This window comes from Lagenorhynchus albirostris, chromosome 19 (assembly GCF_949774975.1).
Source record: "Lagenorhynchus albirostris chromosome 19, mLagAlb1.1, whole genome shotgun sequence".
In the NCBI taxonomy this organism is placed as follows: domain Eukaryota; kingdom Metazoa; phylum Chordata; class Mammalia; order Artiodactyla; family Delphinidae; genus Lagenorhynchus; species Lagenorhynchus albirostris.
In genome coordinates, this window is record NC_083113.1 from 11521392 (window position 1) to 11541766 (window position 20375).

The 20375-nt window shown below is 56.6% G+C and overlaps 1 protein-coding gene and 1 long non-coding RNA gene across 4 annotated transcripts; one reads left to right on the top strand and one right to left on the bottom strand.

Annotated features, from left to right (window-relative positions):
* Window positions 1–533: 533 nt before the first annotated feature.
* BCL3 (BCL3 transcription coactivator) lies at window positions 534–10275 on the bottom strand. 3 transcript variants are annotated; one of them, XM_060131361.1, is made up of 9 exons: window positions 9794–10271; window positions 7912–8065; window positions 3495–3603; window positions 3052–3256; window positions 2858–2946; window positions 2571–2648; window positions 1786–1953; window positions 1298–1415; window positions 534–1160 (listed from the first exon to the last, which is right to left on the bottom strand). In XM_060131361.1, exons 1-9 carry the CDS (start codon window positions 10047–10049, stop codon window positions 973–975), a joined length of 1365 nt encoding a protein of 454 aa, XP_059987344.1. In that variant the 5' UTR covers window positions 10050–10271; the 3' UTR covers window positions 534–972. The 3 variants fall into 3 exon arrangements, 2 of the variants coding, with proteins under 2 accessions (XP_059987344.1, XP_059987343.1); XR_009537145.1 differs by having other exon boundaries at window positions 1022–1160; window positions 2567–2648; window positions 9794–10274; XM_060131360.1 differs by having other exon boundaries at window positions 534–1415; window positions 9794–10275.
* A 1349-nt stretch (window positions 10276–11624) lies between these two features.
* On the top strand, window positions 11625–18855 carry LOC132510077 (uncharacterized). The gene is made up of 4 exons (XR_009537226.1): window positions 11625–11980; window positions 15311–15370; window positions 16487–16752; window positions 18580–18855. It is a non-coding gene; the product is annotated as an uncharacterized LOC132510077 (long non-coding RNA).
* Window positions 18856–20375: the final 1520 nt, after the last annotated feature.

Sequence of the window (20375 nt, forward strand, 5' to 3'; positions counted from 1 at the left end):
CTGTGGTGCTTTGTTACTGTGGTAACGGGAAATGAATGCAAACCCTGACTGATACGTAAGAGACGCGTCCAGACGGTCAAAAATATATATGTATGTCAGGGGGGCCCTGGAGCCACTGAATCAAAATGTGACACACCAAGCGAGGCAGTCACATAGAAACAATCACACAATGACCGCAGGTCTCAATGTTAGGAACACTCACAAATGCTACACGCACGGAGACCCAGAGGCAACTGGCATCAACAGCTTACCACAGGTACACAATTGGGGGGAACCAGCTGTGGTACACAGGGACCCACAAACCGCAGAATCCTTCAGAAGCACACACACACACACACACATGCACTATGAAATCCAACACTGACACAATGACAGAGCATTTACAACACACCGTAAGTCCTAGAGTCGCCCACACATGTCACTGTCAGCCTGAGACTCACACAGAGTCAGCTGGATACAGCACCCAGGTGGACACACACACAAACACACTTCCTCCAGACCTCCTCATGAAAGAGGCCTAGCAAAGCCAGGGATATGGTACAAAAATAGTTTATTACAAAAGAAATTCAACCAAAAAGCCTAATAATTTACATTGATATCAGTGCCTGGCTACAGCCCATCTCTCCCTCCTTACTGAACTGGGTAAAGGCCAGAGGGGAGGGCTGTTCCTTGGTTCCACCAGCTCTGGGAGAGGAGAAGGAAATGAATGATTGGGTGAAGTTCCAGATGGGAGACCGGTGCCTGAGAATAATAGGGTAAGAGTCCCGGGCTGGGGGTGGGGACGAGATGGGGGCATATCCATGCTGAGAAGAGGGGGGCGGTTATGGGTAAATATATGTGCCTCTGTGCAAATCCTGGTCCAGAAGATTGGGGGGGGGGGCAGAGTGAGATCTTCACAGTTTCCAGGAGGGCCGACCCCATAGGGCAGCGAGGTCCCTCCTCATGAGTCCGAGATCTGCCCCCCCATCCCTCTCAGCTACCTCCTGGAGCTGGGGAGGGGGGCACCGGCCGGCCAGGGGCTCGGAGGACCCCGGCATAGGGCAGGAAGGTCGGTGGAGATGAGGCAGGAAGGAAAAAATTGGGGGGAACCATGGGGAATCCAGGGGGGTCCTTGGGGGGAGACTGGGAGGGCGAGGAGGGTGGTGATGCTGACAGAAGACCTGTGGGAAGAGAAGAGAGAGGAGGGGTGAGGGCAGCGAGAGGCTGGATCCAGGGGGAAGGGGGCTGGGGACCCCCACTCCTGGGTTCTGAGGGAGGGCGGAGCTGGGCTGCTGGAAGTTGGGAGCCGGTTTCTCACCATTGGAGCTGAGGCGGCTGCTGCTCTCAGGGGAGGTGGTGGCACTCCGGTCAGGGGAGGGCTCTGGCTGGCATGCAGGAGCAGCCCGTGTGGCCTTCCCTCTCAGGATGTCGATGACCTGCGGGGCGATGCGGGGGTGGTGTCATCAGCAGGCCACCCCTGCCCACACAGCCCTGCTTCTCTCCATCTCTCCTAGCTCACGGGGTCTCCTAGCTCAGGGAGCACCGCCTCTTTCTCAGTACGTGCAGGGGGACAAGTCACTTCCTTTCTTTGTGCCTCAGTCACTCCTTTGTCTAGAACTCACACCCACGCCCTCAGGCTCACCGGCTCGCCTCCACGCCCTGGCACAGACGCGCACACGCCCACCGCCGCATGCCCTGCACGCACGTGCCCACTCACCTGTCACATCCGCGAGGACCGGCGCTCGGGAACAGACACCCCTGAAACCCCTGTAACCCCCGCCGCCACCAGCGCGCACACTCACTCACCCGGCGGCTGCGCGCCACCATGAGCGGCGTGTCGTTGTGGCAGTTCTTGAGGCCGCTGTCTGCGCCGCTGCGGACCAGCGTGCGCACGAGCGGGAGGAGCCCGCGGCCTGACGCCGAGTGCAGCGCCGAGCTGCCCGAGTACATTTGCGCGTTCACGTTGGCGCCGTGCTGCGGGCGGGGAGGCGCGGGTCAGGACCACCGCCAGGTCCCGGTGGGGGGGGCGGGGCGCGAACCCAGGGGGCGGGGCTACAGTGAGGGGCGGGGCCGGGCGTGAGGGTGGGAATCACAACCTGGGGCGGGGCCAGATCGGGGTTGGGTGATAGAAGGGTAGAAGTTGGAAACAAAGGCGGGACAGAGCGGGATTGGAGGGGCGGCGCCGAATCAACCGGAGCTGGACTCTGCAGCCCTGGCCAAAGCAGGGGCGGAGTCAGAGAAGGGAAGGGTCCAGAGTCTGGGCCTGATCCTGGACGGAGTCGGGGAGGAAGGACAGCGCGGGGACAGGGCCAAAGCCGGAAGGCAGGGTCAGCAAGCCTCTAGGTGGTTGGGGCCTGGGACGTTTTGGGGCCGGAGGAGGGATGGGAGAAGACCCGGGACTAGTTCGTAGCCTGGAGGGGTGAAGTCCTAGGGCTGACAGAACGAGGCCTAGAAGGAAAGGTCGGGGCTGGAAGCGCAGCAAGAGCAAGAGCCAGAACTGGAAGGCGGCGTCGGTGGCAGGGATGGGGCGACAGCCGGGTGGTGTCAGAGGAAAGGGTGGGCGAGAGGCCACGGGCAGGGGCCTTACCCACCTGTAGCAGCAGCTGCACCATGCTAAGGCTGTTGTTTTCCACGGCGTGGATGAGTGGGGAGCGGCCGCTCTTAATGTCCTGCGGCAGGGCGGGAAGGTTTTAAGCGTCTCCTAGCACTGCCCAAACAGCCGGCGGCCCGCATCCTAACCGCTGGGTCCAGCATCTCAATCCCCTTAGATTCTTCAAGCCCCACCCCACCCATTCGGGCTCTCTCCCACCCAAGCCCCGCCCCGTTGGCCCCGCCCCTCCGCTCCTCTTGGCCCCTCCTCCGGCCCAATCGCGCTCACCACCGCGTCGATGTCCGCGCCGTGCTCCAGCAAGAGCAGCACCGCTTCTTGGCACTCGGTGTTCACGGCCACGTGCAGGGCGGTGAGCCCTGAAGGAGAGGGAGGCTCAGTTAAACCTGGGCCTGGGGCTTTGCAGCCTCAGGACTCCAGGTCCTGCCGGACAGCCCCACCCCGCGCCCGGGGAAGATGCTCACCGTCGTAATTGCGGGCCTCCAGGTCCATGGTGCCCCCGGCCGCGCTGTCCAGCAGGGCCCGCAGGCAGGCCGGGCTGCGGTGCTCGCAAGCTAGGTGCGCTGCCGTCTGGCCGTGACGGTCCAGTGCCATGGGGCTGGCACCGGCCATCACCAGGAGCCGGACCACAGACGGCAAAGTGGTGATCACAGCCAGGTGTAGCGGTGTCTGGGGAACAGAGACTGTGAGGGACCCGTTCCCTGCCCTGCGTCCCAGTCCTGCCTTCCTCAGAATTCCTGAGTCCTGACCCCCAGCTGTAGTCTTAGGCAGCAACCAGAAATCTGGAGCACCTCGTCCCTCAGATTCAAGAGTCAGGGCCCCCAGCTTTTCTTCCCGTAGGAAACAGGAGTCCAGGTTCCCAGACCCCTCTCCCATTAGATCCAGGTCCCCAGGCCCCCAGCCGCACCTGCCGGAGGTTGTTGTAGATATCCAGCTCCCGGCCGCCATGCTGGAAGAGGTTGACTAGCCGATGCACAGCTGGTAGATTGCCCTGCACCACCGCAATGTGGAGTGGCCTGGGGGTGGAGGATCACGGGCGTTAGAGGCTGGTCACCTCTCACCCCCATACTCTCAGCAGTGCTAACTCCAAAATGCGCAGGATACTTTAGAAGTGTCTCTAGAATCCAACCACTGCTCCCCACCCCCACTCCCTCCATCCTGTCAGGCACCACCATCTCCCCTCCTGGACTGTCCCCTCCTCGCTGGCCTCCCTGCTTCCATCCTGCTCTACTGTCTGTCCCTCACATAGCAGCTAGAGGGACCCTTTTAGACCCTAAGTCAGGTCATGCCCCTTTTCTGCACTGAATCCTCAGAGCAAAGTCCTCACCGTGGCCCACAGGCCCTGTGTGATCTTGTTTCCTGCTCTTCAGTTCCTTTTGATATCACCTCTGTCCACTCTCCTCAGCCCACTCTGGCCACTAGCCTCCTTGGTGTTCCTCAAACATACCAAGCATGCTTGCCTCCTAGGCCTTTGCACTGGCTGTTCCCTCTGCTGGGAAGAGTCTTCCCCCCATACCCGCGGGACTAGCTCCCCTCATTTGGGCCTCTGCTAAAATGGTACAGCAGCGGCTCCCTCCCCCACCCCCGGCTTTATTTTCCTCCAGTTCATCACCTGATGTGGTACACTTTACTTGTTTCCTGTCTGAATCTCCCCCGATAGAATGTCAACTCCACCAGGGTAGAGCGTTTGGTGTGCTTCCATCACTGCCCAGTGCCTAGGACAGCGGCTGGCGCTGAGCAGGTGCTCCACAAACACGCTCTGAATAGATGAGTCCCTCTCAATGATCCCTGGCCATCCTTGAAGCTGGTAACCACATTCCCACCCCACTCAAGGCCACAGTTTTCTCATCTGTGGAATGGGTGGGGATGAACTCAATACCACCATCAAGGTCTCCATCAGTGGTGACTGGAGATCACGGTCAGCCTCCATCCCAAGAGTACGTATTTTGCCCAGAAGGGAGGTGGGACAAACTAGTCACTGTTTGGGAAGCTGGACTGCGCAACCCAGGTCCCCCCCACACACACACCACTTCTGGACTGAAGGACTCATTCCCTCAGCTTCTGGGAAGGTTGTCAGCTCTCAGCTCTCTCTGGGAATTACCCTCCGCTGAAAAGAGCTGCTTGCCCAGGTCATGGGGGTGAGGTGGGTAGATGCCACCCAATGGCATCCAGTGACTGGTCCGTGTGGGTGTCGAAGGCCTGGGCTTCTGGCCCCAACTCTGAAGGCCACTCCAGCTGCAACATTCCCTGTGGGATAACTGAGGCCCTGATGAAACTACGTAGCAGCTCAAATTCTCCCTGTGCGCAGTCCTGCTTCCTCCATCTCTGTAGGCACTGATCTGGATAACACTTTCCAATAAACTTCCTGCCCCTTCCCAGGGCCCCGAACCTGGAAGAGCCATTTAGAGCTGAGAGCAATCTGGGACGACTGTATGGGGTGGGGGACATTAGCGCTGAGGGCACAAGGCTGACTGGAGGTACACAGTCCCTACAACCTTTCTTTAAAGGCCATTTTCTAGAGCAACTTCTTTCTCACTCACCACTGCTTGCTGACGAACCAGAGTGTGGCTAAGAGAGGTGAACCGCGGTTCTCCCTATTGTGGAATTTGCATCTAGAATCCAGCTCCCTAGGTACTGGAGGCAGAGAAATCCTGCAGCCCTGGAGGCTCTGCCGGGGCTGAGTAGGCCGGCGCTGCAAATTGCGTTACAAGTCTCTCTAGCTGTGCGCCTAGGCGGCCCTTTACAGCCTCGGGTTTCTCCTCCGTAAAGTATAGCCTACAAGAACGCCCATCTCCCAGTAGGAGATTATGCAGGTGTAACGCTGAACCTGGATCCTGAGCCGAGAAAGCCAAATTTAAAAAGAAATCTTGGGGGAGGGGTCGGAGCTGGGCCAGGGCCCCCTTGGGAAGGGCTCCCTCCCCTCCCTGCATCTCCCAGGACGCCCGGCCTGGGTCCCCTTCGGGGCGGGAGGGGTTAAGTGAGGGCAGAGGGAGAAAATTATTTCAGAGAAACCGTCCAGGCCTGAGTTCCCATAAACGCGCGGGCCGCAGGGGGTGGGGCGGGGCTGGAGGAAGTGGGGACGGGAGGGGCGGCCCAGCCCTCGGACTTCCAGTAACAGGTCTGCTGGGCGGGGCTCCGCTTCCTGCTCCCGGGGGAGGGAAGCCTGTCCCGTCGGGGATCTACCCCGGCCACCCGGACACCCCAACTTCCATCCTCGAATAGGGCGGAGAGGGGAGCCTAATCCAAAGCGATCTAGTTACCCTGGGGGTAAGGGCCCCAACTTCTCCAGCCAGAGGACCCCTCTGGAACTCCACCCTCCAGGGCTCCGACTCCAGCTGGCTCCCTAACCCCCACATCTTGGCATCCATCCCCAAGATCTCTTGGGACCCGGGAATACGGTGCCCTAACTCATTGCGGATACGAACTTTCCCCTTCCCTCCGAGTTCTAGATCCCCAAGCTGCCCTGCCCGCTGCTCCTTACCCGCTCAGGGGTCACGGAAGGCAGTCCCCCAACCTCTGCTCTCTGGGACTCAGAACGCGTTCCCCCCTCTCTTGGAGACCCAGACTTCCATCTCCCCAGTGCCTCCTGACTTCTTGGTGGCGGGGGGTGGGGGTGGGGGGTGGGGAGGTTGTCCGAATGCCCTGAGATCTTACTCCCTTGAATCCCTAGAAGTTCAGCCTCCCAACCATAGCTTTGCCGTTCCGGGGACCCAGACCTAGCGTGTCCCCCCTCCCGCGCCCCCGCCTGGCCTGTGCCTGCTGCCCATTCCGGTAAAGTCTCGGCCCCAGCGGAAGGGGTTAAGGTTAGAGGGAGCGCCAGGAGGGGGAGGCTGTGAGTGAGTGACGGGTGCTGACGTGGGGGAGGCAGAGCAGCTGGGCTGCGGTCAGGTTCTGCGGGAAGGGATTTCCCCCAACAGGCAGCTGAGGCAGAAGTGTTTGCTTTGGGGGAGAGCGGGGAGGGCGGGGAGGGCGGCTGGGGTGTGGGGCTGGAGACTGGTGTGCCAGGTCGCCTCTGCACCCTGCTTTCACGGGTTGCAAACAAATCACCCCTGGGGACGGATACAAATTAAATCTATTTCACTGATGACCCCAGACGTACCCAGAGTGGGCGGGAACTAGCTTTACCGAGCCCTGTATATGTATATCTCAGGCACTTCCTCCTGCTTGGGTTCACAAGGATAAGTCCACGACAACCCTGGGAGCTCTGTTCAACCAACCAAAAGCCGCTCCCATGTACTGAGCACCTACCGTGTGCACCCCCCTCCGTTCTATGCACTGTATGTATGTAATCACTGCACTGAATCCTAATTGTGATTATGAGCCCGGATTTCCAAATAGGGAAACTGAGGCTCGAGGATGTGAAGTCACCCAGGAGCCAGGGGTGGAGGCCCCCCCCTTTCCCTGTAGAAATAGGCTTGTCCATCCCATCTCCACCTGTGGTTTCCAGTCCCCAAACCCCATTCCCAGACAATCGCTTTATAGAAATCATTTCATTTCTGCCTCACAGAGACCCTCATCTTATGCTTCCTGTTTTTACAGGGGGAAACTGAGGTAGAGAGGGGTGAGAAAGTGGCCGGCTGAGATTCAAACCGAGGTCGATAGAATAACAATAACCATGGCGGTCAAGTATATCGAGTGCTTACTGTGTGCTAGGCCCTCCCGTGCAGGATTTCTCAGCAGCTTCATGCTGCTCAGAAGCGTGGCCCCTCAAACGGCACATGATAAAACCATGAGATTTGGGAAGTCAACTTAAGGGGTCGTCAAGTTAATTTAGTGGGCTATGACCAGGAAACCATGACATAAGACTAGAATAGAAAATCCCAAAGTAGATCCCAAGTCGTAAGGGTGAGTGTTGTTTTGTTCTGTGCAATTTTTATTTCAAGTTTATATGTGCGTGTATGTGCTGGGTTTAGTAAAAAGCAATAACGATAATAATACCAGTAATTAATACATATTGAACAGGCAATCTGCGAGGCTCAGTGCTAGGAGTTTAACATGTATAGTTCGTAGAATAAATTGGTCAGTGAGATGTCTTCCTCATTTTGGGATTTTGATAAAACATTTGAAGCCCACTGCTCCAAAAACAGTCCTGGGAGGTAAGTGCTCTCAGGGTGCCCAATTTTTCAGAAGAGGAAACTGAGGTCCAGAGAGGGAAAGGGGCTTGCTCAGAGTCACACAGCGGTGGAGACAGGGTTCTAACTCAGGTGCAGGTAACTTGAAAGCCCACGCTGAGTGCCCCTGTGCTGTGGTGGGTGGGCGAGGTGGGTGGAAGGTTGGTCTCCCCACTCCCTACTGCCCTCCATGAATGGGGGACTGTCACTCACGTGTCTCCGTCCTCGTCCGCATGGGTGGCCATGGCGATGTCAGCCGACAGGGGGTGTTCCATGGAGCACATCATGGGGTACAGGGGTGTAGGCAGGTTCAGCAGAGGAAAGGGGGAGCCCATCGTTGGGGTGGGGTACAGGGACAGTAAAGGTCCTGAGCAGAGAAAGGACATGCGTGAGACCAAGCCCACAGATCCGCAACCCACCCCCCACCTCCCGGCCTTCACTACTGCGTGTCACCTGCCCTTTTTCCCAGGTCCCTTTTGCATCTCCTACTGAGTCCTCAAGGTGCAAGACAAACTCCTCTACCGCATCCCTCCTCTGGGCTCCCGCAGCTTCCCCCAGCCCACCCCCCGCCCCAGCCCTGGACACTCTCACTGTCACATCTTTACTTGTGTCTGATGCCCCATCTCCCACTAGGCAGAGAGTCCCTTAAGGACTGAACCCCCATCATCACTCAGCAGGGGCAACTGAGGGCCTGTTTGCGGAGTGAATTTGTGGCTGAGGGAGGTAAGGATGGATGAAGCACTGGATGTAGGGTGTGGGGTGAATGTGTACAGAGTTTGGGGAGAGGGAGTGCTGCCAGAAACATGTTCAGATCAAAGTGTTGGAAGGGACCATGGTAGCGGGCAAATCCATATCCACCCATCACACAGATGGGGAAAACTGAGGCCCAGGTTCTCATCGGGGGAATAGGAAAAAAGGAGAAGGCTGTGACCGGCCTCCTGATGCACAGCTTGAAGCTGTACTCTGAGGGGGTGGAAGGTACAGAAACTGGGCAAAGGTCTGGAGGCACTAGGCATGGGGTCTCTGCAGCTCTGAGGGTCACTCTGAGATCGTGAGGTGGGCACAGCTGTGGGAGGGGCCACCCCCTCCTGGAGGTCAGGGATGAAGACAGGATCCAGAAAATGGATTTTGGCCTTCTCTGTCATCTCCTGGTCCTTGGGGGTTCCCATTCCCGAACCCCCAAGTTTCCTGGTCCTTGCATGTCCAATACCAGGCCTTGACACCCTGAGGCCTTCTGCCCAGAGACCCCTGAATCCTTCTTCCTGGCTCTAAATCCTTGAGTCCCAGAACTCCCCAGTCCTGCCCCCAATTCTTAGACTGAGCCCAAGCCCCCTAAGGCCACCTGACCTTGTGACCCCAGTGAAGACACTGGTCACTTGCAAGCACACAGAACTGGGTGCTCAGAATCGCAGATCTCTGGCCTGCTGGCTCCTTAAGGACCCCTGGTATCTGGATCGGTTTCCTTGGGTCCTTGTGATCCCAGGTATTGGGGTGCTCAGAACTCCAACGCTGTTCTCCTAATTCCCATCGTCTCCCGATATCTTGGTTCCCGAGATTCTGACATCCGGGGATCCTTAATATCTGTCTCCTTAGAACCCCAGTCTCTGTGCCCCTGACTTCCTTTGACCCCACATATAGTTCGGGATGCCAAGACCCCAGTTTCTTGGGTCCAAGTGCTGATTCCTTATAACCCTAGATATGTGGGTTCTGAAGAGTTTATAATTCTGTGTTCCTGGGGCTTGATTCCCTGAGAACCCATTTCTGTACTGCTGGGCACTGTCTCCTAGCTCCCTATATGTGGCACTCGGACCCTGGGCTCTATCCCTCAGGGCCCCCTGACACCCAGCCTTCCTACAACCCCGATACCTGTGTCCCAAGGCACTGCTCCCTGAAGCTCCCATATCTGCACCCCTGGGACCTCAGGCTGTGCGCCCAGCTCCCCAGGAACCCCATATCTGTGCCCTTGGGACCTTGGCTTCTGTCCCTCAGCTGCCCGAGGCCCCGTATATTACGTCGGAGCTCTGCCCCTGGCTCCGGTAGTGACCCTCTGCACTGCCTGGCCCCCACCCGGCCATGACCCGCGGAAGCCACTCACCCTGGTAGTAAATTGCTTCTGGCCGGGCCAGGCCGTGGGGGGGCGCAGGCACCGCTGGCGTGTCTAAGCCACCGCGGAGGGGATCCGGGGGGACGATGGGGCCCACAGCGCCGCGGGGGGCGGCGGGCTCTGGGGAGGGCGCACGCAGAGGGCGCTTGCGGAGCGGCAGCGCGGCGCCTGGGGGTCCGGAGCCCTTGGGCCGGGTACGCAGGTCCACAGGCCCCTCGTCCATGGTCCCCGCGGGGCATCGGGGCATGGGGCCGCCGGGGACGGCGGCCGAGCGGGCGGCCGGAGTGCGGCTGGGTTGGCGGCACGGGAGGGTGGCTGCGCCGAGCGCCGGGACTTCCCCTGCTGCCGGCTGAACTGAAGGGACTTTTGTCGGCCCGGGCGGTGCCGACAGCCTGCCTCCCCGCCCCCGGCCCCCCCGGGGCCACCCGTCCGCCCCAGGGGTTTCCTGGACCCGCCGCCGCTCCCGCCGTCCCGCGGTGCAGCCTGCAGAGCGCCCCGCCCGCGCCGCGCCCCGCGCCCGCCCCCTCCCAGCCCCGCGGCGCCCGGAGCGGCCGGGTCTTGGCGTGGGGCGGGGGGTGGGTGGGAAGAAGGCGGGGTCGCGGGTTGCGGGGTCCCCACCCCTGCGGCTGCGGGCGTCAGGCTCCGTCTGCGCTTTTTTGTCTTTCTGGCTATAGGCCTCTGTATCTCTCAGTCTGGCTTTCGGGTCTGGATAGATGTCTCTCTATCTCTGTGTCTCTGTTCTCAGTGTCTCTGTCTCTATCGTCTCTTTGCTTCCCTCACCATCTCTCTGTCACTCGAGTGCTGTCTGCTCTCAGCCTCTCCTCCAGGGAGGCAATTCCCTGAGGCCCTGGGGTCGCTAAGACGCGGGTTCGATTCCCTACTCCTACTTCCTCGCTGGGTGACCTTGACCAGGCGCTTCCCTTCTGTGAGCCGTTTCCTCCTTTGTGGGAGCGAAAAGATGCACCCGGGGTAGGGACTACGCTCCGCAGGCGCCCAGGCACTATCCCTCAGCCTGCCCTGCCCCCATCTCTGCCTCCTCCTGTGCCTCCTCAGCTTTGGGTCTGAACTTCGTTGGGGGTGGTGTTCGGTGGCGAGTGCGCAGGGAAACAGTGAACGTGTTTCTTCCCGGCGGGGTCCCTGCACCCAGCCGGAGCCGCTGGGCACAGGGTGGGTGCTCCAGGAATCCTCGATGCACAGAGAAAGAAAGAGACGTGGCGAAAGGGGCATGGAGGTCGTGAGAGACTAAGGAGGAGGGAGACGGGGACATAGCAAGAGCCGCAGGGCCGCAAGACCAGAGTCACAGCGACCAAAGCCCGGGCCCAGGAGACGGGGGCCGTCTGGCTCCCCTTCTGCCCCACGTCCCGCTCCCATCCCGGGCGGGGTTGGTGGGTGGGGAACAGGCCAGGCTGGTTGGGGGCATGACTCAGAGGCAGGCAGGAGCTGCGGGCGGCTGGGCGGGGTGGTGTAAGCTGGGGGAGGGAAGGGCAGAGGCGGGCTTCTCCCGTGTCCCCTCCCCGGCCTCCCTTCTCCCCGCCCCGGGGAGGGGCCCCAGTCGCGCGGGGCTTTCCCGGATTTCCCTGGAGGCGGGGCCGTTGCTGGGGTTGAGTGCCGGTCACGGAGTTACCGGAGGCGGAGCGGAAGGCTTTGGGGACCTAAGGGGGCGAGGGAATGGGTGCTGCACCTCGGGTCTGTCCAGGCGGCTCGCAGGGTCTCCCTGGTTCTGTGTGTCTCCCCATGTCTTTGCATCTTCATCCCTGGCCTCCCTCTCTCTGTCTCCAGCCCCGTCCCATATTTTTGTCTCCCGATCTCTGGCTGCGCCTCGTCTCCCCTTCCTGGGACCCTGAAAATGGGTGTGGGCCCCCGGTTCTCAGGAAGGGACTTTGCTCGAGACTGGGGCCCCACCCCAGTGGATCGTTAACCGGGATGTGAGGAGCAGCTGTGGGCTGACAGAAGCCTCACCCTTTTCCCCCTTCTCTCCTTTCTGCCTCTCTGGATCTCCCCCTCGGCCGCCTGTAATGGGAGAGCATCTGGGGGCAAGACCTGGGTTCAAGTCCCACTTCCACCCCTTGTTGACAGTGGACCTTAGACAGGTCATTTCTCTTGAGACTCAGTTTATTCTTCTGGAAAATGGGGCTGATGTCACCCCCTGCCCGCAGAGTTGTGGCTACAAGGGAAAAGGTGAGGGAATTAGGGTGGTAAGTCTGGGGTCCCCGCCTACCCAGCCCTCACCTCCCAGGACTCTCAAACACAGGGGAGGGCTGGGATGTAGAGCACTGCCCTGCTGTACAGAGGGCAGCTGAGCCTCGGAGCAGCGGGGCTCGTCAAGGTGATGGCCCTAGGAAGTGGTGCTGGACGGCTGCCCAAGGCCCTCCCACTCCCGGGCTCCCTTGCGGCCGGTGGAGAAATGGCTGTGGGCCCAGATAGGGGGAAGGGGGTGTCTGCGCTCGGCCCACAGGGGCTCGGAGGGGCTGAGAGAGAGGGCGCTGGGGGTTCTGAGTCTGAGGATGGAGGAGGGATAAAAGAGTCTGAGGGAGGAGGTGAGGGCCTGAGGGAGAAGGAGAAGGTCTGAGAAGGACCAAGTGAGGACGGTGGCTCTGAGGGAAGAGGAGAGAGTGGGGGCGGCGGTTGGAGGATGAAAGATCTGAGGGAAGAGGAGGTTTGAAGAGGGTCTGAGGGTGGCGGGGGGAGGAGAAGGGAGGCCTGGAGTCAGCACCGCCCCGCAGCTGTCTCTGATTTCCCAGAATCTTCTGCTGCTCAGGAAAGTCCCAGCTCCCACAGCTGCCTCCCTTCAGTGTCGGGAACGGAGGATGAGGAACCAGGATGGCTCCCCCCTCCTTTCTCCCCTTGCCCCCTGTGCCCTCAGTGGGAAGGACCAGGGTCTCCCCTCTCTGGGCCTTGAGCTCTGGAGGTCCCCCACCGGTAGGGGCGGCCCCTGGATGAGTCCCAGAAACTTCCCAGAGAAGGCCCGGAAGTCCTGCCTGGTGTCTAACCACTTTCCCTCACACAGGCCACCCTTTATACCTGTTCAGATCTCCTGCCTCCTACTGCTTCTTCTCCCCGTGTCCTTCCCCAGACGTCCCTGGGGGAGGAAGGGCCACGATTATACCTGTTCAAGGTCCCAAGAGGGAAATGAAGTCCTAGCTAGAAGGCTGCGATCCTAGGACAGCTTTCTTGCTCTTGGTGGGGTCGGGGTGGGGGAGAGCTCAGTTCCTCCTAAGAGGAGAAGATTGGGCTGGTCAGACCCTAAGTTCCTCTTGGCTTCATTCCTGGGCCTTCTCCTCTTTGCTTCTGACTGAGGCCTGGGTATAAATCCTGTCTCGGGCTTTCATTAGCTTTGTCACTTGCAGCAATTATCTAACGTTACGGGGTCCCAGCTTCCTCATTTATAAAACAGACTAAACCAAGAAAATACGCTTCCATTCTGTAGGTCCTAAATTATAAAGTGCTCAATACAGCGTAGCGGCGATTGTCATTCTTCCTGTTATAACTTGGCATAGGGATAATAACAATGATTATTATTATTATCAATTGACCCAAATTTTCAACGGCAGGACCCATTTCATTGAGGAAATTAGGATTCAACATGCTGGGCTTAGAGACATGGGTTGGAGCCCTGGCTCTGCCATGTGCTGGCTGTGTGACCTTGGATAGGTAGCTTTCCCTCTCTGTGCCTTTGTCGTGACTTTATGGTTGGGGATGATAACAGCTTCTGCCTCTCAGGACTGCTGAGCAGATTGAGACCAGGTGTGCAGAATGAATGGCTGAATGAATGAATGATATCTGTTCTCGTCTCCACGTTGCCTGCCTTCACCCACCAGGCCAGGTCTTCCTTGTCACCGTTTTCCACCCAGAGATGAGACAAGATGGACATATTCAGTCTAGCTGAGCTCCCACTAGGAATTGACCCACTTCATTCTCTTGACACCTTGTGAGGAAAAGTCAACGAAAATCCCTATTTTACAGAGAAAGAAACAGGCACAAAGGAGTGAAGTCACTGCCTAGGGAAATGTGAGAGACAGGGGGAGTCATGTCTTTAAACCAGGTCTCTGTGACCCCAGCATCCTAGTTGCTGCACCACTTACCTGGGAGGGGTGGTCATTAGTCCCAGAGACCGCAGGCCTTCCCTCCCGGCTCTAATTCTAGACACTTCCTGGGAAGAAGTGGTTTAGATGGGGAAATTCAGGCACAGGAGAGGCAAGGTCACGGGCCCTGGGGTCTACACTCTCCCTACAGTGCTCTTCTGCAGGCCAGGGAGGGTTGCGCCAATGGAGAGAAGGTCACATTGCAGCAGGAGGGAATCAAGTTAGCTTTAAGAGAGGCTTGGGGAGAGCAAGTGAATTTTGCAGACAGAGGAAAACAGAGATGGTGATCGGGATGAGAAGGGACTTGCCCAAGGTCACACAGCCTCCCGTCTGGGCTCTGGGCTGCAAGTCCACCCTGGGTTGGCAGGCAGCTCTGTTCTCCGAGGCTCCGCCCCACCCCCAGGGGCGAGTGCAGGCCAGCTTCCTGGAGCATGCCCTGCACCTCCTGGTTCCTCCCCACCCTGGGGCCTTGGAGGCTACTGGAATCCCTGGCACTAGGCAGGATCAGCCCATCTGGGGCTTGGGCCAAGACTTAATCTTCCCTTTTCTCCCTCTTGCTGGGTCTGCACGCACTCTGCTGAGTCAGAGGATTGCAACATCCTCTCCAGGCAGGCTTTGAGACTGGACACCCTCCCCAGCATTCACTGCCTTGATCAGACAGGGGCGACGTGGTGGGAGAGGTTTGTGGATATCAGCATCTGCCCTGGGCGGGGGTAGGGGGGGTGGTCAGGTTCTGGGAAGGTCAGGTGTAGGGCAGAGGGGTCCCAGTGAGCTGATGGTGGACAGTCAGGAGGTATAATGCTGAGCCTCAGTGTCCTCATCTGTAAATGGGGCTCACTCTTTAATTGTGTGGGTTCAAACCCCAACTCTGCCACTTAGCAGCTGTGTGACTCTCGGCAAGTGACTTACCCTCTCTGAGCCTCAGTTTCCTCATCTATAAAATGGGGTAAAACCAGCACACATCTCACAGGATGGTCGTGAGGGTCAAATGAATGAACACACGTTGGCACAGGCTGGCATGGAGTAAGTTGTCAGTAAATGGAAGCTGTTATTTTCAGATAATTGCTGTTATTAATATAGGGTATGGGAGGGCTGCCACAGAGGCGCGCTGCTTGGATTCTCTTTTAAGAAAGGACTTGTGGCCCAGCTGCCAGGTGTGCAGTTGGCTAACAGTTGGCTCCTTCAACTTGGTCTGCCTCAGCTTGCCAACTGGGGACATGGTCTCCTGGGCAACCTCTGGCCATTAACAGAGCCAGGCAGGGTCGGAGGGTCTGGCCATTTCCACCCACTGTGGGATTCCTCTCATGGGCAGTCTTTGCTTCAGGGGCTCCCCCTGGGGCTGGCATCATGGCCTGATGGTCCCCCTCCCCAATTCTGCTTCCCCCACCCCCTTTTCTCATAAACATTTTGCCTTCCTAATTGTAAGTGTCTGCTGTCTGGGGAACCCCATCCACGACAATCGGTTTTGGAGTCAGACAACCTGAGTGTGAGTATCAGCTCAGCCTGAGTGGCTTTGGAGTGGCGTCTGATCTCTCTTGGCCTCAGTTTCCCCCTCTGAGTCATGGGGATGATAACATGATGGCCGAGAGGATCCAGTGAGTTAGCAATAGCGCCTTCAGCACTGTTGTCTCCGTCATCCTCATCTGTAAGGAGTGAGACGAATCGACTCTGGGTCTACCTTCCACTCTGCCAGTTTCCAGCCCTGTGGCCCTTGCCAAGTGCTTTGCCCTCTGAGCCTGGTCTGGCCCTCTGGGTCCTGCCTCTTCCATCAGACTAGCTCACTGAGTGGTGTAGCTTGAATCGGCCATCTTACTAGGAGCACTTAATGAGATTCCGTCTCGTCCCCAGTATTAAAGGGCAAGCTATGAATTACCCAGGAGGAAGCTGGTGTCTGCGTCACCCATCAGCCCAGCCAGTCCCTGGATGAACCCCCTCCTTCCCAAGCCCACCTTCCCAGGGCAGAGCACAGAGCCCATCTCTGAGGAAGGGACAGCACCTTCCCTGAAAAGCTGGCCTTTTCCCTGGAAGTCGGTGCCTCCCCAGCCCGAGGCCACAACCTCCCCTGCAGCCACCACAGCGTAAAAACACAGATGCGAAAGTTCCCCAGGCTCCTGGAAAAGCAGGTCACGCCAGGCCCTTCCTCATTTGAGCAGGGGCCCCGGTGGACTCACCTTCCCTGGCCCCATCCGCTGTCCCAGTCTGGGCCACCCCTGCCCTGTAGCACTTTCCCACAAGAGTGAGGATGGGGCGGGCGTGTCTCCACTACCCCTCCTGCCCCGTGGAATCAGTTCGCAGGCTGGGAGCGAGCAAATCACTGCACTGAAGCCTCCCAGCTGCTCAACCCTGGGCAGGCTCGGTTTCTACATCTGAAAGACTGGGGCTGGTCACCTGCAGCCCTGGCTCTGGGCTGGCTGGTGACAGGTGGGGTACACGAGACCTCTTACTGTCAGGCTTACTGTGGGAGGTGGGAGTGAGGGTTGGCTTGTGGCATCTCCTTTGAACATTACCCACCTCTGAACTTGTCACTTTGGCCTCCTGTGGTCACACGGTCACAGGACATTCGCTCACTTCTGGGAAAATCAAATTGTATCGTGTGTTTCAGATCCCAAATTCTCTTCTGTGGCTTCTCACCGCACCCTCCTGCCCCAGCCTCAGGAATTTTGCCACCTGGAGAACCAAGTCATCTGAGGAACGGAGAGGTGTGGAATCATGGGATGAAAAAGAATATATATTTTAAAATTATGGACCATAATGTGGAGAATTGCGTGACATAGAATGTTCCATTTTGTGAACAGTTAGGCTCAGAAATGGTTCTGCCATTTCCTCAGAAGCCTCTTCAGAACTCACTTGCCTCTCCCTCCTCTCAAGGTAACTCATTCTTTTTTTTTAGATTTTTAAAATTTTACTTATTTATTTTTGGCTGCGTTGGGTCTTTGTTGAGGCTCTCAGGTTTCCTCTAGTTGTGGTGAGCAGGGGCTACTCTTCACTGCAGTGCGTGGGCTTCTCACTGCGGTGGCTTCCCTTGTTGCGGAGCATGGGCTCTAGGTGCACGGACTTCAGTAGTTGTGGCTTGCGGGCTCAGTAGTTGTGGCACACGTGCTTTGTTGCTCTGCCGCACGTGGGATCTTCCCGGACCAGGGCTCGAACCTGTATCCCCTGCATTGGCAGGCGGATTCTTAACCACTGCGCCCCGGGGAAGCCCAAGGTAACTCATTCTTTTTTGCTTTTATTGCTTTCCTTTTACTACCTGTGAATACACACTTGACCACTACAGTTTTGAATTCATTTATTTATTTATTTTGCAGGACTGAAACTGTCTTTATTCACATAAGACATGGTTGTGTACATAGAAAATCCCATATCTAGGAAAAGCCACCATAATAATTCAGCAAGTCTTAGAATATTAGGTCAGTTTACAAACGTCAACTGTATTTCTTTTCTTTATTTTTTTATTATTTAAATTTTTTAATTAAAAAAAATTTTTATTTTATATTTTTTTATTTTTATTTTATTTTATATTGGAGTAGAGTTGATTTACAATGTTGTGTTAGTTTCAGGTGTACAGCAAAGTGATTCAGATATATATATATATATATATATATATATATATCTCTTCAGATTCTTTTCCCTTATTGGTTATTACAAAATATTGAGTATAGTTCCCTGTGCTATACAGTAGGTCCTTGTTGGTTATCTATTTTATATATAGTACTGTGTATACGTTAATCCCAAACTCCTGATTTATCCCACCCCTTCCCCCCATCCCCACAGTTTTGAACCTCAGGTCTGGCTTCTTGTACTCAATCTTATTATGTCTGTGACGTTCACTCATATTCTTACGTCTGTTGGATTGCCTTCATTTCCACGACAGTGTATTTCTCTCTTGCATGGAAAACCACAGTTTCTGAATCCATTGTCCTGTTGATGGGTATATGAGTGGTCTCCAGATTCTGCCTCTTTTGACAATGCTGTGTGCGTCTCCTGGCACCCATGAGTACACGCATTTTCCCCCAGAATCCAAGAGTGGAATTGTTGGGGCATAGGGTGTGCAGATGTCCAGCTGTGGAAGATACAGTCGGACAGTTTTGCACCAAGTTTCACTCCTATCTCCAGTGTCTGCTGTGAGTTCTCCTTGCCCCACATCCTTGTCAGCACTGGATCTGGCCAGACTTTGAAAATACGAGTCATCCCGGTATTCGTGCCTGTGTGTGAATCTCATAGTGGGTATAATTTGCAATTCCTCACTCCTTAATGAGGTTGAGTCCACTGTCCACTTGAATCCAAGCACACAGAATCTTGAGGACAAAAAAACTCTAGCTCCTTAGATAAACCATAATGGAAAAGAATCTGGAAAAGAATATATATAAATATGTATACCTGAATCACTTTGCTGTATGGAAGAAATTAACACAACATTGGAAATCAACTATACTTCAATTAAAAAAAACAACAACAGCTCTGGGACCTTAGAATCTTAGGGGCAAAGAATTCTAGAGTCCCAGACTTTTAGGAACAAGGCATTCCAGAATCCTGTGCCTCAGTTTCCTCCTTTGAGTAACGGGGATTGCTCATGTCTTTAACTCATAAGGTTGGGGACAGGATGAAAGTGCATAGTGAACGCTCAGGAAGTGTGGTTTCCCCTGAGGCAGGAATTTCATCCATTTTGTTCTTTTCTGTGTTTGTCACCTCACACAGGATAGAGGCTCAATGAATATTTACTGAATGAATGAATCTGAGACTCCAGGGATCCAAGATACTTGCCATGGTGGAACTTTAGGAGCAAAGACGAACAGAATTTAAGTCATGAAGAATGATCAGGTCAGAGAGTCTTAGGAGCTAAAGAATGATCAAAAAGCATCTTTGGGGCTTCCCTGGTGGTGCAGTGGTTGAGAGTCCGCCTGCCGATGCAGGGGACACGGGTTCATGCCCCGGTCCGGGAGGATCCCACGTGCCGCGGAGCGGCTGGGCCCGTGAGCCATGGCCGCTGAGCCTGCATGTCCAGAGCCTGTGCTCTGCAATGGGAGGGGCCGCAGCAGTGAGAGGCCCGTGTACCGCAAAAAAAAAAAAAAAAAAAAAAAAAAGCATCTTTGACAAACGTAAGACTCACTGCTTTCATGCTTTAGAAACGAGGAAGCTCCATTGGCAGAGGCCTCCTAGCTCTCGGAAGGGTCTCAGGTGGGACCTAAAAGACAAGGCCTCTGCCTTCTCATCCTACTTGTACCTGCTTCTCCATGTGGCTCTGACAGCCACCTGATTCCCATCGCTTCCACTCACCCTTCGGCCTCTTCCCGCCTCGTCCTCCCTGCACACATGGATGGATTTTGAGAGAGTTATTCCTGCCTGGGGCGTGAGTGGGAGAAATTCCAGGCTCCTGCCCCAGAGGCCCTGAACCAGGCACCACCTCCCTCCTGCCTTATCATCCACTGCTCTGCCCTCACCCACACCCCAGCTTTCAGCAGCGGCCTTTCCCCTCACCCTCCTGCCCACACACGCCCCTTTCACTTCAGCCTCAAAAATCCATCTCTCGCACTGAGATCCAAACCAGGGCACACAGCAGATGTTCAATCAACGTATCAGGGCTCAGCTCTGGCAGCCTGTCGTCCAGGAAGCCCTCCCTGATTTCTCTCCATAGGTTGGGTCGTGCCCCCCTCTGGATTCCACAGCCGAAGTCCCAGCCATTCCGGGATGTCACTGTCTCGGGGCAGATCAATCTCCCCTACGTGTGAGACTGTGAGGGCAGGCGAGGGGCTGTACATACCCAAACTCTTTCCCGAACAGCTGAGACTGAAGGGCCCTGATCTGTCAGCTCCATCTGACTATTGAAAAAGACTTTCTTACAACGCTCTGAATTGTGCACCCTGATGCCATCCCTCTGGGACCCAGGGATGGCTCTCCTCGCTTTTCTAGGTCAACAAGGAGTGCCCAGTGGTTCAAAGGGACTCAGGTAAGGCCTGACAGTGCTCAGCCCAGGACCTGCCCTCCTGAGACACAGGAGCCATTGTCAGCAGCTCAGCTGTCTGCCCCCAGTTTCACCCTAAAGCCTTATAAAGCCCTTCTGTTTTGTTTGTAAACATTTCTTGCGTGTGCTTGTGTACCTGTGTACCCACGGTGAGACCGGAGACCTCAGCGCCCACCTCCTCCCCGAATTCCTCCTCCTTCACCGGAGGCACAGAGAGGTTAGGGGCTTTGCCTAAGGTCCCACAGCCAGGGAAGGGCAGTGGGAGATAGGATTTTTAAAACTTCATTGAGGGGACTTCCCTGGTGGCGCAGTGATTAAGAATCCGCCTGCCAGTGCAGGGGACACGGGTTCGAGCCCTGGTCCGGGAAGATCCCACATGCCACGGAGCAACTAAGCCCGTGCGCCACAACTACTGAGCCTGTGCTCTAGAGCCTGCGAGCCACAACTACTGAGCCCACGTGCCACAACTACTGAAGCCCGCATGCCTAGAGCCCGTGCTCCACAACAAGAGAAGCCACCGCAATGAGAAGCC

Bases quoted from the DNA above. Each gene is read 5' to 3' on its own strand.
- BCL3 (XM_060131360.1), bottom strand. From the start codon at position 10,049: ATGCCCCGATGCCCCGCGGGGACCATGGACGAGGGGCCTGTGGACCTG. The intron at 3,604-7,911 runs GTGAGTGACAGT...CTCCACCCCCAG, and splicing joins GCGGACGAGGACGGAGACAC to GCCACTCCACATTGCGGTGG. The intron at 2,947-3,051 runs GTGAGCATCTTC...CCTCTCCTTCAG, and splicing joins GGAGGCCCGCAATTACGACG to GGCTCACCGCCCTGCACGTG.